We start from the raw sequence: 16,381 nt of genomic DNA on the forward strand, positions 1-16,381 counted from the left end.
CCAAACTGTGGAATAAACTCCCTGTTGCGCTTAGAACTAGACTCACTCCCTTGCTTCCACCGTAGGCTGTAGACTCACCTTCAGACTCCACCTTAGCCCATAGCACTTAACGTAGCACTTGCCTACCCTCAATGACCATACATGTAATTTAGATAGAATTTTGTATTTGTTTTTTTCTGTTTTTTTTTTATACAAAGTTTTTACTGAATAGGTGCTTGGTCTACCTACGTTTTTCTTAGATTACAATTTCTTTGTATTTGACGTATTGATTACCTTGCTTATTGTAAGTAGCTCTGGATTAAGAGTGTCTGCTAAATGCCTAAATTGTACATTGCTTGTGCCAGTAATACTCAAAATATTACATTTATTTGAAAATGGCTGAAGAATTGCATGCTCTTTCATTTGATTGTGAGTGTCCCTTTATGAGCTTTTGTGTGCTTTATGGAATGTATTTATAATAAAGGGGGGTTTTCAATGTTATGTAGAAGAATTACACTTTCTGTTTGTCTTGCCATATCTTAAGTATGTTCATAAAAAAACAAAACAACAACAATAAACATACTCAACTACACTTTCTCATCCGAATGGCTCTTAAAAGAGCCCTTTTATATGTGCATGACTACTAGATTAGAATATATACTGTAAGTGTTTCCCCCTCACCTTTTCACCTCAGAGAGTAGAGCGGCCTATATTGCTGGCATAAGGAAAGAATTAAAAGTTAAAGATGGTGTAGAAAACATGCTGTGTGGCTTCTCTGATGTTCTAATGCAGTGAATTCTCAACCTTTTCTGGATTGTTATTTTTCAATTTCATTTATGATACTCCTGCAGAGAAAAGTTGTAAAAATGTTCTGCAATATTCCGTTCGACCAGAAGATGGCAGTGATAGACTACTCCATCTAACGGTGACTGGCAGCCTACAATAACTCTAGGCTGCCATTACCATATAACTCTTAAATAATGAATAATAAACTCATCCCTCCCTGCATAATCGTCACATAAGTTACAAGTGGACATTTCTAGCTAGGCTACTTTCTTCACTTGAGTATTCGTTTTCTTTGCTTTTCTATACTTATACACCTCAGAGGCAAATATTGCAAGTTTTAAACAGTTTTACAATTATTTGAAAAATGTAGTCGCTATACCTTGTAGTGGTTTACTTAATTTTTGTGGAATGTGCCAATGTAATGGTTTTAATGTTACTATTAAAAGTTAATCAAATAGCCACTCCTCCAGGAAATAATAGTCAGTTCACGAAACGAAACTGGCATCAAGTAGCGTTGCAGGTTGCTGATCCGATCTGGGTCCAGAGCGGATACGGAAACGGCATGTGCATCTATGTGTGTGTGGAAATTACCGGATACGGAAAACCAGCTCTAGGCCGGATCACGATGGTACATTCGGAATAAAAACAGGGTGAGCGACGCGATTTTCACTTTTGTCAAACAAGTGACAGAACACGAGAACAGAACAGTGACATGGCGGATCAGCAGGGTCTCTTTGACTGCTCTATCTGTCTGCACCAACTACATGATCCAGTAACAACCACATGTGGACACAGCTACTGCATGGGCTGTATCAATGCGGTGTGGGATGAGAATATCAAGCGGAACAGACACTGCTGCTGCCCCCAGTGCAGACAGACCTTTAAGACCAGACCTGACCTGAAGAGAAACACACTTCTGTCTGAGTTATTAGACAATAACACAAAGAAACAGGCAAGTAAACCCCCTCCCTGCAGACTGCCATGTTATTTTTATTTTTATTTTTATTCCTCCTTCATCTTTCTCTGGTTTTCAGCTGTGTTGTTTCCAAGACCCCATTAATTCAATCAAAGACAAGTACAGTTTGTTCATTTCCTGAATCATGTTCCTTCCCTATTTCTAGTTCTACTTCTAACATGTGTTTCTGTGTGCCACCAGGAGCTATAAATTAAATGAAAACTTTTAATGTTAATACTATTAGGGGAGAATGGGATAATTTGAGCCTGTGGTTAAGTTAAATCACCCCCTGTATCTTTCTTTAAAACTATACACATCTTAAAAAAAAAAACTTAAAACCAGTACACAACTATCATTTCCACCTGTCTTTGAAGTTGAGAGACTTGGGCAAAGTGTAAGCATATTTCTAAAAAAAGAAAAGAAAAAAGTTAAAAACGTTGTCTTTTTATGTACTTGAATAACAAACTTAATTTAATTGGTTTGATATTGTTTAAATAACCTTTAAGAAAATAAATAAGACTGTTTGCAAAAGGGAAATGTGTTATTAAAAGTGAATACATTATTTGTTCAAGTTTAAACTCAGTGGGTCAATTTACCTGTTGACTTGGATCAGCTAACCTTACCTGGGGCAATTTGAGCCACATGACCACTTTTTTTTTTACTGCCATCAAAAATGTTCTTGCTTCCAGGACAACTTAAAGATGCAATGAAATGAAAAATTAAAATGTCACACTTTTAGAGCATATCTGTAGAGATAATATGGCCATACCTAATCAAAAAAAGTGAAAAGATCCTGTATATGTGTATTATAACAACACAATTACAGTCCTATGTACGGCCTCTAAACAAAAACGTCCTGTGTTATGACGTACGCTTACTCTACTCTACTTGTTCCCCCCTTCGCCCGCCTCACCGTTCGTCCTCTCTGCATAGCAGAGCGCTGGCCTACCTCCAGTTCAGCCAATCACAAGCCGCGGCCGACCTCTCCTTCCCTATGAGCATAAATTGTTTCCGTAGCCACTGCTTTGTTACAAGGCTATGTAAGGTTTGTACTGCAACGGCGATTACGCCATAGCAGCCGTAGTCCCGCCTCACGTCGCGGTAGTAGAAACGGGCTCCTTAAATTCCCCACAGTCTGTGGGAGCGCTACTACGGACACACAGTGTCGATCGTCAGCTCGCCTTCTTTGCATATTAATGTCTTCAATGAGTTATGGCCTGCCTACTTTTTGACCCTCAAATCACATTCCTCCCAGCGCTATGTCCCGCCTTCCTGGCCCGTTTCACTAGGAAATGCGTCACCATACGGAAGTGGTGGAGTACTTCCGTTGCAGTGTGACTTTTAAGTGAAAAGTGCCTCATTCTTAACCTTTATTTATCCAGGGTAGGTTAATAATAATTAATATCCCAATAATAATTGGCTAATGGTGTAAGTAATATAGATCATTTCTGTTTACATGTTTTGTTTTGTTTTTTAAACAGGGGGATACTGGGGGCCGCTATGCTGAACCCGGTGACGTGGCGTGTGACGCTTGCATGGGAAGAAAGCATCAAGCTGTCAAGTTCTGCCTTGTGTGTCTGGCTTCCTACTGCGAGGCTCACTTGAAACCGCACTTCGAGGTCCCACCTCTGAGGAAACACCAGCTGGTTCCAGCCTCAAAGAACATCCACGAAAGTATCTGCTGTCGTCACAATAAACTTTTCGAGCTCTTCTGCCACAGTGACCAACAGTTTATCTGTCTGCTGTGTGCAGTGGACGAACACAAAGGCCATGCGACGGTTTTGATTGAATCAGAAAAGAAAGAGAAGCAGGTGGATGATTTCAATATTATAATGTGATTCTTTTCAACCCACCTTTTGAGTTGAGCTGAGGTCCTTGAATGGACCTGTCACAATTATTACATTATCGCCTGATTGCAGTTATCTTGCATAATCATTTAGATTAGCTTATAGATTGGCTATTTCCACTAGTTTTTAAAATATTTTTAATGTTTAAAATGATTAAATATTTAAATCATTTCTGTTATATTTAAGTTATTTGTCATATCTGCCCTTTGCAATTTTAGTTTATTTAACCTAAAATCCTAACAGAAATGTAATTATATTTTTTAACAATGGTCAATGCCAAAAACTATGACATGTATTTCTATAATTATGACTATCAAGTACAATTTCATGATTGTGACAGCCCTAGTCCAGAAAAGTTGATGTCTTACGTCTCACTGTATGTTCCAACAGCTAGAGTTGGAGGAAGCCAAGCAGAACATACTAGATAGGACCCTGAAGTTGGAAGAGGAGATGAAAACACTGAGACAGGCTGAAGACTGTATAAGGGTGAGTCTGCAATCCATAAACATTGAATGATGGATTGAATACTTTATTGACTTGTACTGCCTGTACCTTTTATTAAATGTAGTACAAAAGTTAAAAACATATGGCAAATCGATGACACAAAAAGCCACAGGCTTGTTTCCATTGTGGTCCAATAAACATTCAACTCTTCTGGACAACTGGACAAAACAACAGTGCAACAAAAATGACTACACAACAATATAGAAAATATAAATATACAGATTAATTTCATGATTGATATGAGTGACATAATAGGGGGTGGGGAGGCTCTATCGAACTGAAATCGGGAAACGATGAGAACCGGGATTGATTAAGCAGAATCGGAAACGATAAAATCTTAATATCCATCCCTAGCTACAATAGCATTTTAATAGTGATGTGGTATTCTTCTATTACACATGAAATGAAATATGCTCTGGAAGATAGGCAATACTTTGTACATAATGTAATAGTATAACATACCATAGTACTTTAATAGTATTATGCAATGGTTGATAATGTTTTGGAAAGTAACTTCCTCAATATGTCTCCAAACAGGATGCTGCGTGGGAGTCAGTGGATGACTTTGAGAGACTCTGTATGGAGAATGCCCTTTTATACGTCCTCTCCATGGAGAAGAAGTGCTCTGAGATGAGAGGAAAAGTTGGAGCCACGGAGAAGGCTGCCGTTGATCAGACCAACAGTCTGCTCGGTCAGCTGAGGCTGGAACTATCTGACCTGAGGAGGAGAGATGCTGAACTTGAGGACCTTTCTCTGTTGGAGAATCCCATGCATTTCATTAAGGTGACTACGCCTTTAGTCCTTCGCAGTGTCTTTTCAGTTTCTTCAAAATGTGGCTTTCCCCCCCGGTTGTCTGTTTATTCATTGACAGATATTTGTCTTTGCTTTGGGCAGGGTTGCCTGTCCTTCAGTAAGCCTCCTGAATCGTCCCACTCACCCCAGAGCCTTGACACGGTGACAGCGTTTGTTTTGGCACAGAAAGCTGACTTGGAAGAAATGTGCAAGGAAGAGAAGTTGAAAGTGCCATGCACCTTCGAGCAAAATATGTGTATGTATGACGGGTTCTAACCGCTTAAGCTCTATGTACTCTCCTACGACGAATAGCGAAAATAGCCGATGTACAAGCTCACAACGTGATGGACTGCGACACGTGAGCTTGTAAATCTGCAATTTTTGCTATTTTTTAATGTTTTGAACATAATCACCTATAACGTGTCCAAACTAGGGATGCCACGTTGAAAGTGGTTTCAGATGTAGGCTACAGCATGTTCACTGGAGTTTTATAAAACATGTAACAAGTATGATGTTTGCTTTTTCTCATTTCCATACAGTGTCCAAACCCGCAGCCACTTCTTTGAAGGAGACAATAAAAGCCAGGCGGTATAATTTGGCAAATTCTAGAAGTAAATATTCAGTCAATTATTCTTTGATCAAAACATACACAGATACTTACAAACATGCAAATGGATACACAGACAGTGTGCAAATGAGTGTTCTATGGTTTCTTCACAGAACAGAAACTGAAAGTGGATCCCAATAAAGTACTGCAAGTGGATCCCAATACGGTACCCGTATACCTCTCCTTGTCAGACCAGAACAGTGAGATATCATGGAATGCCAGTGGTCGACCTCATCCCGACCATCCAGATAGATTCACCTTCTACCACCAGGTCCTGTGCGACAGGGGTCTAACTGAAGACTGCTACTGGGAGGTGGAGTGGGATGGTGGCGTGGTTGAAGTGGCCGTTTCATACAGAGGCATCGAGAGGAAAGGGACACAAAACAACTGCTGCTTCGGACACAACAGTCTGTCATGGAGCTTAGTTTGCTCTCCGTCCGGTTGTACATTTTGGCACAATAATGTTCACAAATCCAAAATTCCTCCCCCGCGCTCACCGAGAGTCGGGGTTTACCTCGAGTTCTCTGCCGGATGCGTGTCCTTTTTCAGTGTTTCCAACTCGGGTGAATTGACTCGCCTGCACAAAATCCAAACCATCTTCACAGAGCCCGTCTACCCTGGGTTTTGTGTTGATTTGGGTGCATCGCTGAAAATATGTCAGCCTTAACTCAACCAATGCACAGATATTTGTTTGGCTAATAAGGTTGTGATTGATTGATTGAATACTTTATTAGTCGAAATATAAACGGCACAGAGGTACAGTAAAACATTTAGGCTAAAAGGATAAGTCCTGGGGACTTTGTTTTCATTGTATTCAGGTCATCACCAAGTCTGTGAGAAGTGGTGATGAGACTTAAATGTGTTCTCGAAAGACAAAGATTATGAATAATAACTTTTAAAGGAGTTTTTCGTTTTATTTTTATTTCCTCAAAATGTATTTTTGATATAGACTTTATTAACAGTTTTCTGATGTACTTCATGGGTCTTCGGGTCCTGAGGTGGTCAGAGTTACTACTGGGATGCTGCCAACTGTTTTTGTAAGAGGAACATTTTCTTTGTTATATGATAGTATGTAGTGGGGATCCCTGCTTTGTCTGTCTCTCAGGTAATGGATCCTTGGCCTGAATATTTTTTCTATTTTTCAACGGAACAATGTGCCTTGGATATCTTTAAGTTCTCCTGAAGTACTCTATTCTAAAAATGAATTTATTGCTTATAATCAAACCCAGCCGTGTTCTGAGGGAAGCCTTGTCTGTTTACATAACCATATGTACAGTACATACTTTGTTTCTGGTGCTGTACCTTACTGTGAATTTTGATAGTTCAAAAATAAAAATAAATAGATTTAAAATAAATGAAAATTGTCCGCATTGTTACATTGTGTGAGGACTGATTCATGTAAAGGCCATTTAATGGTAGTGTTATTTTTCTTTCATTCAGTGCAGTACAATTGGAGTGAAATGCAATATGCATTATGCAGTCAGGGTCCAGACTTAAGTCATAAAAAAGAAACTATTTGAAACTATTTCTAAAGTTGGTTACAAACAACAGCAACATTTCAAAATATACACATTTTATTTACACTGTTAAGCCAAACATTCTCTGCAGTTATATTTACATTGTAATAAGTGTAGCGCCAGCACTACTCAATTTAAATAATGGAATGCCATCACAGGACTGACTGACGGCATTAGTGTATAGGAGCGATTCACAGTCTTGACTCTAGAGGCACTGTGTAGGAGTGATCCACAGACAGTATCACAGTACTGACTATGGAGGCATTGGGGCGGCTGTGGCTCAGGCGTAGAGTGGCTGCTTGGCAACCTGAAGGTTCCCAGTTTGAAACCAGGCTCCTCCAGAGTTCGTGTCAAAGTGTCCTTGAGCAAGACTCTGAACCCCTAGTTGCTCCCGGTGAGCAGGTTAGTGCCTTGCATGGTTTCCTCCATCATCGGTGTATGAATGTGTGTGTGTGTGTGTGTGTGTGTGAATGGGTGAATGTAATGCACAATCGTTGTAAGGTGCCTTGGATAAAGGCTCTATATAAATGCACCATTTACCATTGGTGTCGGAGTGATTCACAGTATTGGCTTATGGAGGTATTGGTGCATGTAGGAGTGATCCACAGTATTGACTCTATGGAAGCATGGGTGTAGGAGTGATCCACAGTATTGACTCTATGGAAGCATGGGTGTAGGAGTGATCCACAGTATTGACTCTATGGAAGCATGGGTGTAGGAGTGATCCACAGTATTGACTCTATGGAAGCATGGGTGTAGGAGAGATCCACAGTATCACAGTATTGGCTATATGGAGGTTTTGGCGTAGTAGCGATCTACAAAATCACAGGATTGACTCTATGGAGGCATGGGTGTAGGAGCGATCCACAGTATTGTAGAAGCGTAAACAGGCTTTGTAATGGAGCAGCTTCTCAGCCAATGGACTGGTGGTCAGCCCCCTCCCCTGGACACTCAGGTCTATATATCTGGAGAGAACACAAGGAGACAAAAGGTTGGGGGTGCGACAATAATGGAACAATTATAACTTTTTGTTTATTTAAATAAGATAATCCTTTTTTTATTCTTTTTTTACAGGCAGTACACAGCAGAAGAAATACAAAGCTGAAGATGCACACAGACCACACTTTAGCACAGTGCAATGCATAAACTACAAAAATGATGTTATTTATGTCATGCTTATGTTGTCAGAGTTGTAAATTAGTACTAGTGGTCTATATAATGCTATAGTAGAAAAGGCCTACCATACCTGTAAGACATTTTCCAAAACATCACAGTGTTAATGGCCATCAACGTGGCCAGAAAGAAGAAGAATCTCTCCAGGTTCCCATCGTGGAGTACATTTGGGTAGAAGTTACCTTGAATCAGAAATGTGAGCATATTAACATCATCTTACATTATGTTAGCAGTTTTGGGAATTACATTAAAACAAAGTGTGTGTGTGTGTGTGTGTGTGTGTGTGTGTGTGTGTGTGTGCGTGCGTGCGTGCGTGCGTGCGTGCGTGCGTGCGTGCGTGTTTTAACTTTTCTTTTACCTCCAGACACCAGATAGACCAGCTGAATGATGAAGGCTCCGAGGAAGCAGCCCCCTCCATAGGACAGAGTAAGGAAGTGCAGAGCAATGCCTCTGATGTGGCTTGGGGTTAGCTGGAAAGATATAAGAGAACCTGCCAATGAAAGTTGATCAAAGAGATCCATTAAGAAAAGCAAGTCTGCATTGCAGAAAGTGTGTCTGTTTGATATCAGTTCCCATTTCCTACTGCATAAAATAAGGCAGACCAAGTAAACTGTAGCTGTTTGTGGTGTAAAATGACTGTCAAAATGTACTTTGACACACATACATGGATACGAGCGTCTTCTAAATCAGTGGTTCTCAACCTTTTCAGGCCGCGACCCCCAAAATAATCATATTTTAACTGGGGACCCCCACCCTGACGAGCACTAAGATTTGAGGCATTACATTTTGTAAAACACGGTTCTATTGTGAAAATAGCAGATCTACATGCTCGCGTTGCGAGGCGTTGTGAGCATGTAGATCGTCTATTTTCACAATTTCTGCCTCTAATATTTGACAATTTGGCCAGTGTTTAATTTGTCATTTTAGATGTATTAAAAAGTCTTTAAATTGACACTTTAGAAATGTGCATATACGTTCTATACACTTTTACTCTTGAGTGAGAAAACAATGTTGCAAATAATTTGGGGACCCCCCTGGGGGTCCCGACCCACAGGTTGAGAACCACTGTTCTAAATGACAAAATGTACATCACATCATAAATATAATTATACATTTACATTACATTACATCTACATTATGTCCACGTCAACAACATCATTGTTCCCTGTTGAAAGTACACTCCAAAGTATAAACCAGCTTTTTTTTGTCCATTCTTTTCAACTCACAGGCAGGTGTTACCAGGGCCTCAGCCAGGCCCAGTAGGATGTACTGGGGGGCCAGCTGGAAGCAAGGCATGGAGGACACCTGCAGAACCTTCCCAGAAAGGGCCTGCTCCACCGGGGTGTACGTCTTCCTGTGAATCTCCGACAGGCCAGCCACCAGCACTGACAGGGCCGCACACACATGTCCCAGGGCTGAGAAGAGAGATGATACAAGGTGAAGGGTAGAGCAGTGGTTCTCAACCTTTTCAGGCCGCGACCCCCAAAATAATCATATTTTAACTAAGAGTTGAGGCATCACATTTTGTATAACACGGTTCTATTGTGAAAATAGCAGATCTACGTGCTCACAACGCCTCGCGTTGCGAGGCGTTGTGAGCATGTAGATCGGCTGTTTTCACAATTTCTGCCTCTAATATTTGACAATTTGGCCAATGTTTAGATGTCATTTTAGATGTATTAAAAAGTCCTTAAATTGTCACTTTAGAAATGTGCAGATACCCTCTATACACTTAAACTTGATGTTGGTTTGTTTACTGTTGAGTGAGAAAACAGCATTGCACATTAAGTCAATCATCTGGGGACCCCCCAAAATAATTTGGGGACCCCCCCAACCCACAGGTTGAGAACCACTGGGGTAGAGGGTCTTGTTCATATTTCCTCCGCCTTATAGACACTTGTTGTTCTTTCTGAAACCATACATCCATTAATCATTTTAAAACTGGCCTCCCTATGTTGGGTATGTCATTATACGGGTGAATTATATTATTTTATTTCCAGGTTTTCTTTTTCAATTTTCAAATATAGCTACAAGCTCTCAACGCATTGCATCACGATACATTGTGAGCTTCTAGAATGGCTAAAGAGGTAACTTTTTTGCCACTTTTTTTTTTTACCCATTTAGACCTGATTATTTAACTATTAATTAAGATTAATTAACCTATAGCTACATTGTTATACCTTTCAATCCCTGAGACACCTCTGTGACTCATTAGTTCTTGCTATACATATGGCAACATCATTTAAAAAGAAGAACATTTTAATAAGAATTTGAAGGTTTTCAGAAAACTTAGTTTAGGTTTTAGAAGATGTTATTTAGAATCGGCCTCAGGTCTAAATGGGTTTCTGATGTGTTTTGGAAGTTTGGATAAATTAACGTGCAGTGTATCCACAACTTTCCAAAGTCCCATCGTGCATTGCGCAGAAGGTGCAGGCAGCTTCCGGCGCTGCAGCCGAGTGTGATCTACAAGCTCACAGCTGCAAGCCTGCAACTGCGACGCGACGTGAGCTTGTATGTCTGCTGTTAACCGGAAGTGTCCCGCAAATAATGCTACAGTAAATTCCGGCGGAAACAGGTGGATAGTGCTAAAATGAATACACACCGATGACTTTGGCTGGGGCCAGAGGTGTTTTGTCCATGGAGAGGTAGCAGGTGGTCACACACTCTATCAACGGGGCCAGGAGCAGCAGAGGCAGGATGCTGATCACGTTCAGGGCACCGATGGGCAGCAGGAAGCCACTCAGGTGGAGGTTGGAGTTCATGGTCTGGATGTAGTAACTGGAGGGGATCTGTGGGGGTAATCCTGAGTTATAGGTGATGCCACTTAAGGGAATTAAAGGAGTAGTTCACCCCCCAAATGACTTTTTTTTCTCTTGATTACTCACGCCATGGAGACTTGAGTTCAATAATATTTTTCTGTATTTGTCACATTCCTAAGACAAGAATTTGATTATTATACTAAATTTACTATAATTGGGTCCCCATCTGGAATCAATGGGGGTGCATTTATTTTAATCAAATTATTGTCTTAGGCATGCGATATATATATTTTGTTATTGAACTCAAGTCACCATGGCATGAGTAATCAATAGAACATTTTGGGGGTGAACTACTCCTTTAACGTCATCTGAAAAAGGACGTTTTTGTATCATCCTTTTAGCCTAAATGTCTTACAGTACCACCGTGCTGTTGTTTACATCTCTGTCTGATAAAGTATTCAATCACTAAAAAGAAATCCTTCACATTGCAGTATGCATTGTAACGTTCCCATTGACCTGCCTGTGTGATGCAGGCTCTGTACAGCAGCTGAAGGCCGTAGAGCGGGAAGAGCCTGGCCAGCACTTTAACGTTCTCCACGTGCGTCTCGCTGTAGCGCCCGCCGTTGTTCTCCTTGGCCCGGTCCAGCCAGGACGCCACGTCCCCGCTCAGGTGGCGGTAGTGGACACAGCACATCTTCAGGGAGTTGAGGAAAACTCCCAGTGTCGTCAATAAGGAGCCCCCTGTGAGAGAAACTCAGTCTTTACCCATTTAGTCCTAGAATTATTGAATGCTTCAACTATTGAAAATAGCAGATCTACAAGCTCACAGCGGGGCACAGTGGGTGAAATTATTCTTCGTATAAGCTCCCATCATTTATTCTTATTGTCAGTTATAGCTTAGAGCATATAGCTTTTGGTGTGACCATTTCTTTTGGTGTGTACACAATCTTACCTTTCTTAGGGTTGAAGGTGAGTTTGTTGCGCACCATGTGAATGGCGATGAGGGCCAGCAACACAGAGGTGAAGGGGATGAGGAAGCCCAGGTTTTTAGCCACAGATTGCTGGATATAAGCAATGCCCAGAAATACAACCGTGGAGTTGAGGTTGACCAGCCAGTAGAACCTTTGGAGGAATGGAAAATGTAACTAATTATAGGCAACACGCCATCAAACAATAGAAAAGTGTCTAGTGATATGAACGACATGATATGAGTGACATGAATCTGACACTTCTGATGCCTACAACAAGATTGTTATGGGTGATTATTGCTTTATTTAGATTGGAAGATGCGGGTAGAGAGAGCTGGAAACATGCTGCAGCTGGAATCAAACCAACCAGAGATGTTGGTTAGCGCACTTTTCATTGAGTGCGCCCTCAAAGTATCATGCGTAGTTGAGTTTGCATAGACTCACTAGAGGATAAGAGGAATATTCTAAATGTTTTTAAATAGAGAAAAGATCACAGGGCACACCTATACCTGGTGTGTGTCAAAATGTTTGCCTCTTTCTTATATTATTTTACTATTTGGCCACTGTTTTTGTGTTTTTATATAGTTTGTTGATTACTTTTGATGCAGTAATGGTCTTTTCTTTCTTTCTTGAGTTATTAAGAAGGTTATAAAAGTCCTTAAACTGTGACTTCACTGTCAAATTTCAAAGGAAACACCAAAGCATCTCAAAGGGCACACCAAAGGTCCGCGGCACAGACAACATCACTCACCAGTTGAAGAAGGACAGGAGCTGGTGCTGGTTGTAGCCCTGCAGGCTGTATGCCCCCATGGGGCAGAGGATGGCCCGGATGCCCCCGATGCCCAGCGCAGCTGCCAGGAGGCCCGTGTAGAACAGGATCTGCTGCTCCCGTGGCTCCAGTTGGTGAGTCATGTGATGAGTGTCAATGTAGAAGTCCTCGAATGGGAACGCCACCACAGGGAGCATGGCTGTTCCTAGAAAGGTTAAGGCAGCACTATTGTAACTTGCACTCTTCTACCCCCGATTTGAAACCGGTTTCCTGTGCTGAATTGTTTTTTCTTTTTTCTTTCTTTTTTTTTTTTTTTTTTTTTTACCATTGAGCTAATAGAGCACACTTGCTTGCTCGGGGGATAAATTGAATCTTAACCATAAAGTCAACATTCATGTCAGATCCTGTGTCTATAGGTGAAACATGACCTTTGACATGATCTAAATGTCTCAATAGAAGAACAGGGAGACTAAATACAACCACCTCAATTATTATAAGTTATATTATATTGTATCAACATACTCTACAGTGTTTCTCAAAGTGCATTCCAGGGACTCTGGTTGCTTTTAGGGGTTCTAAATTGACCCTCTGTAACTCTGACTGTGTACAAATGGAACCTGACAGGTCCATTTGGTTCCATTTGTATACTGTCAGATCACAACTTCACCCATTTTAACCTATCTTCATATAATCCCACTCCTCACTAATGCCCTTGATAAAATGATAAAACTAAATTCTACTCTGTCTGTGTGGTTACATGTCTCCTTTCCGACATGTCTCCATTCCGACACTAACCCTATCTCTAACCCTTACCCTAAATAAACTTAACCTCTATGGAAGTGTCGCCACTCCGACAATTAGAAGTCAATGTCGGAGTGGCAACATGTTTGGTTTTTCAAACAAGATTTCAAATTGTATTTGAATTTTCATTAACACCACAGCAATGGCTTCCTTTATGGCATGATAACTTTCCAGGAACAGAAACCCTGCAGTTTGTGTTAGCTTGGATTCCCCATTGATGATGTCATTGGTAGGGATCATCATAGATGATCTGAACTGTCCACAGCCCTCCTCTGAGACACAGACGGGGTGGACAAAACATGTACCATATTATAATGAGCATTAGTGAGGACCATATATGAAGATAAGGCTGTGAGTGTGAAGTGAAGTTGTCCTTTAAGGGGAGACCTTGAAATGTAAACGTTTGAGAACCATTACCATACAGATTGGACAAAATTACATTTTATTCACAAAAGTAAAAATTTACATATAGTGAGGCTTTAAATGGCAGGTGAAAACGAAGTGGTTGTTGATGATATCAGGGATCTAACCACTAACTGTGCAGATAGAGAGGCATATTACTAATGGTTTAACCACTATCTACATTGTTGTACATAAATAGTGAACATCTACAAGCTCACACGGCATCACATTGTGAGCTTGTATTTTCGCTATTTTCTTTTTCTTTACAACTATGGACCCATTTCAATATGACACGCCCTAAATAGTGAAGCCAGACTTTGGTCTATCTCTTCTTGGAGGAAGGTCACACCAAAGAGGAAATTGAATGATCAATAAAGCCGTCAGTGGTGGTAAAGATAAAGGTTAGGTTTCAGGTTGACCTGTAAGGCCACCACCCCGTGGTTCAGAATAATTAACCTATAAACAACACCCATCATTAATTTATCATCTTCTGTACTTTTTGACTCAGATTTATCATGCCTCAGAATGATCACTTAGGTCCACAACAATGAATGTGTTCATATTGTTTCTTACATTAATACAAAAAGTTCCTTGAAATACATGGCATTGATTTCCTCAGCAAATCGTCATTGTCGGGCAGAAACCTTGTATCTCCAAGTTTCAAATTTATAATCTGTTTTGCAAAATAAAGCCCTGCTTCATCATACAAGGCCGTCGCACAAAAGTAGTGAAAACAGATGATCTACAAGCACACATCGCCTCGCGGTGCGAGGCGTTGTTGTATGCTTGTAGATCAGCTGTTTTCACTAGCTGTTTTCACTAGTTTAAATCATTTTAAAAATGATAAATACAAAACAAACGGTTTTGGACATATAAGGTTTCCACCCGACAACGACGAAATATAGGTTCATACCAGATAACAAACAAATCATGCTACAACCAAAATGTATTCCACTGTTGTCTCTTACCAAAGAAGTGAAGGAAAGCACACAGGTAGAGCACCTTGGTCCTTCCTAAGCAGGTTTCCGCAAACCACCCGACCAGCACAGGGGTGAGGGTGCTGGCTCCGATGAAGCAGAGACTGACGGTGGCAGCCAGGTAGTTGTCGTACCCGAGCTTGACGGTGCAGAAGAGGATCATGTTGCACACCATCCCAAAGAAGGTGAACCTCTCGCACAGCTCCACCAACAGAACGCAGATGATCACTTGGAGTTTCTTGCGGGACTTTCGGCGCTGGACGCGAGGGTGCTTGAGTTCGGGGAGTGGGGTCTTGGAAAGCCGACGCATGTGGCGGTTGCCCTCGGACATGGCTTGGAGGTCCCATACTGCTACCATACTGTCTACACCAAGCTGCTTAGTATGCTCCTTGCTTATGGGAAAGAAGGGCTCTGAATGAGAACTCTTGCCCTTGTGGGGTTGGGCCCACAGAATGACTGCAGAGCTCATGGCTGGAATTCGTCACCTTCCTGTGAGTGCCCTGGACCCTGGAAAGCAGATCAAAAGCACTGAGGCGACATCTTAATCGTGCACGTGCCACTTATTGTTTCTGAAGGTGTCTTATTTACAGTATGTGGTGGCACACTGGCACTCAGAATTAAAATAGTTGCTACATGACGCAAACTTGTCACCTGTGACCTGGGTGTGGGGGGACAGTGTGGGATGGGGGGTGGCTGATTTAACTTCAAATAGATGCACACACTAAATGTGTTATAAATCAAGTTAATCTAATAATATGATATAATTTATTATTCACAGAAATAAAGCACTTTGTGATTCTAAAACTCTTGGTTGTCATCTATACGTCCTTTGAGCCTGTCACTGATAGAAACTATTTTTATTTGTTCCATAACATGGATTAAGTGTTTCAGGATAGAGACTCATTTGTTTTTCCCCCAGTTGATTTGTTTGTGCAGTTGGACTAGTTGTTTTGTGTACATTTGACACTTAGGAGTGAAGGAGAGGACACTGGCCTAATAGTATTCTGGCCAGAATTCAGATGGCCTACTACATTATTGCACTGTGTTCAGTCACAGCACATGAAACAATATATATCATCATCATATCAATATCATAATCTGAGTAAGCTTACAAAAACACACACCAATAACTTGGAATAGTTTATGGCTGTGTCAGGAAGAAGACTATGTGATGATGAGAGCTAACTTCATTTGTGCCAAAGGTTATTACAAACACCTAAAAAATGTCGCACACCTTTGTGAAAGCAGTCTTCCAACATGGGAGTTCATTTTGGCTTACATCAAGGAGGTGCTGCCAATTAGACGGATCATGTGAAGTGTGTTTAAGACAAAGAACATGGCTTGACTTCACCGCCGGACCACCCAGATTCAGTCAGGGCCAGAGTTTGAGATCATCAACAACAACAATTGCCTCAGATATTATTAATTACAAGTTGCATGACTGTATGAATACAAAGAAAAACAGATTGCTGCATGACAGCTACGTCAGTCAGTAGGCTAGTCAACATAACCAACAGTTCCTATAATACAGGAAATCCTGGTCAC

General features: G+C 41.0%; 2 protein-coding genes across 2 annotated transcripts; one reads left to right on the plus strand and one right to left on the minus strand.

Moving 5' to 3' along the window:
- Positions 1-1,477: 1,477 nt before the first annotated feature.
- Positions 1,478-6,304, plus strand: LOC308294284 (tripartite motif-containing protein 16-like; the record flags this gene model as incomplete). Its single annotated transcript, XM_080737011.1, has 7 exons — positions 1,478-1,717; positions 3,202-3,531; positions 3,958-4,053; positions 4,609-4,854; positions 4,966-5,119; positions 5,403-5,474; positions 5,584-6,304. The coding sequence occupies 7 exons, from the start codon at positions 1,478-1,480 to the stop codon at positions 6,135-6,137; spliced, it is 1,692 nt and encodes a 563-aa protein (XP_080593137.1). The 3' UTR covers positions 6,138-6,304.
- A 1,506-nt stretch (positions 6,305-7,810) lies between these two features.
- slc15a5 (solute carrier family 15 member 5) lies at positions 7,811-15,086 on the minus strand (the record flags this gene model as incomplete). Its single annotated transcript, XM_080736160.1, has 9 exons — positions 14,828-15,086; positions 12,639-12,861; positions 11,872-12,041; positions 11,440-11,660; positions 10,763-10,949; positions 9,387-9,575; positions 8,519-8,650; positions 8,234-8,342; positions 7,811-7,952 (listed from the first exon to the last, which is right to left on the minus strand). The coding sequence occupies exons 1-9, from the start codon at positions 15,009-15,011 to the stop codon at positions 7,811-7,813; spliced, it is 1,557 nt and encodes a 518-aa protein (XP_080592286.1). The 5' UTR covers positions 15,012-15,086.
- Between the last annotated feature and the right edge of the window lie 1,295 nt (positions 15,087-16,381).

The sequence above is a fragment of the Nannobrachium achirus genome (assembly GCF_963921795.1).
Source record: "Nannobrachium achirus genome assembly, chromosome: 11".
In the NCBI taxonomy this organism is placed as follows: Eukaryota; Metazoa; Chordata; class Actinopteri; order Myctophiformes; family Myctophidae; genus Nannobrachium; species Nannobrachium achirus.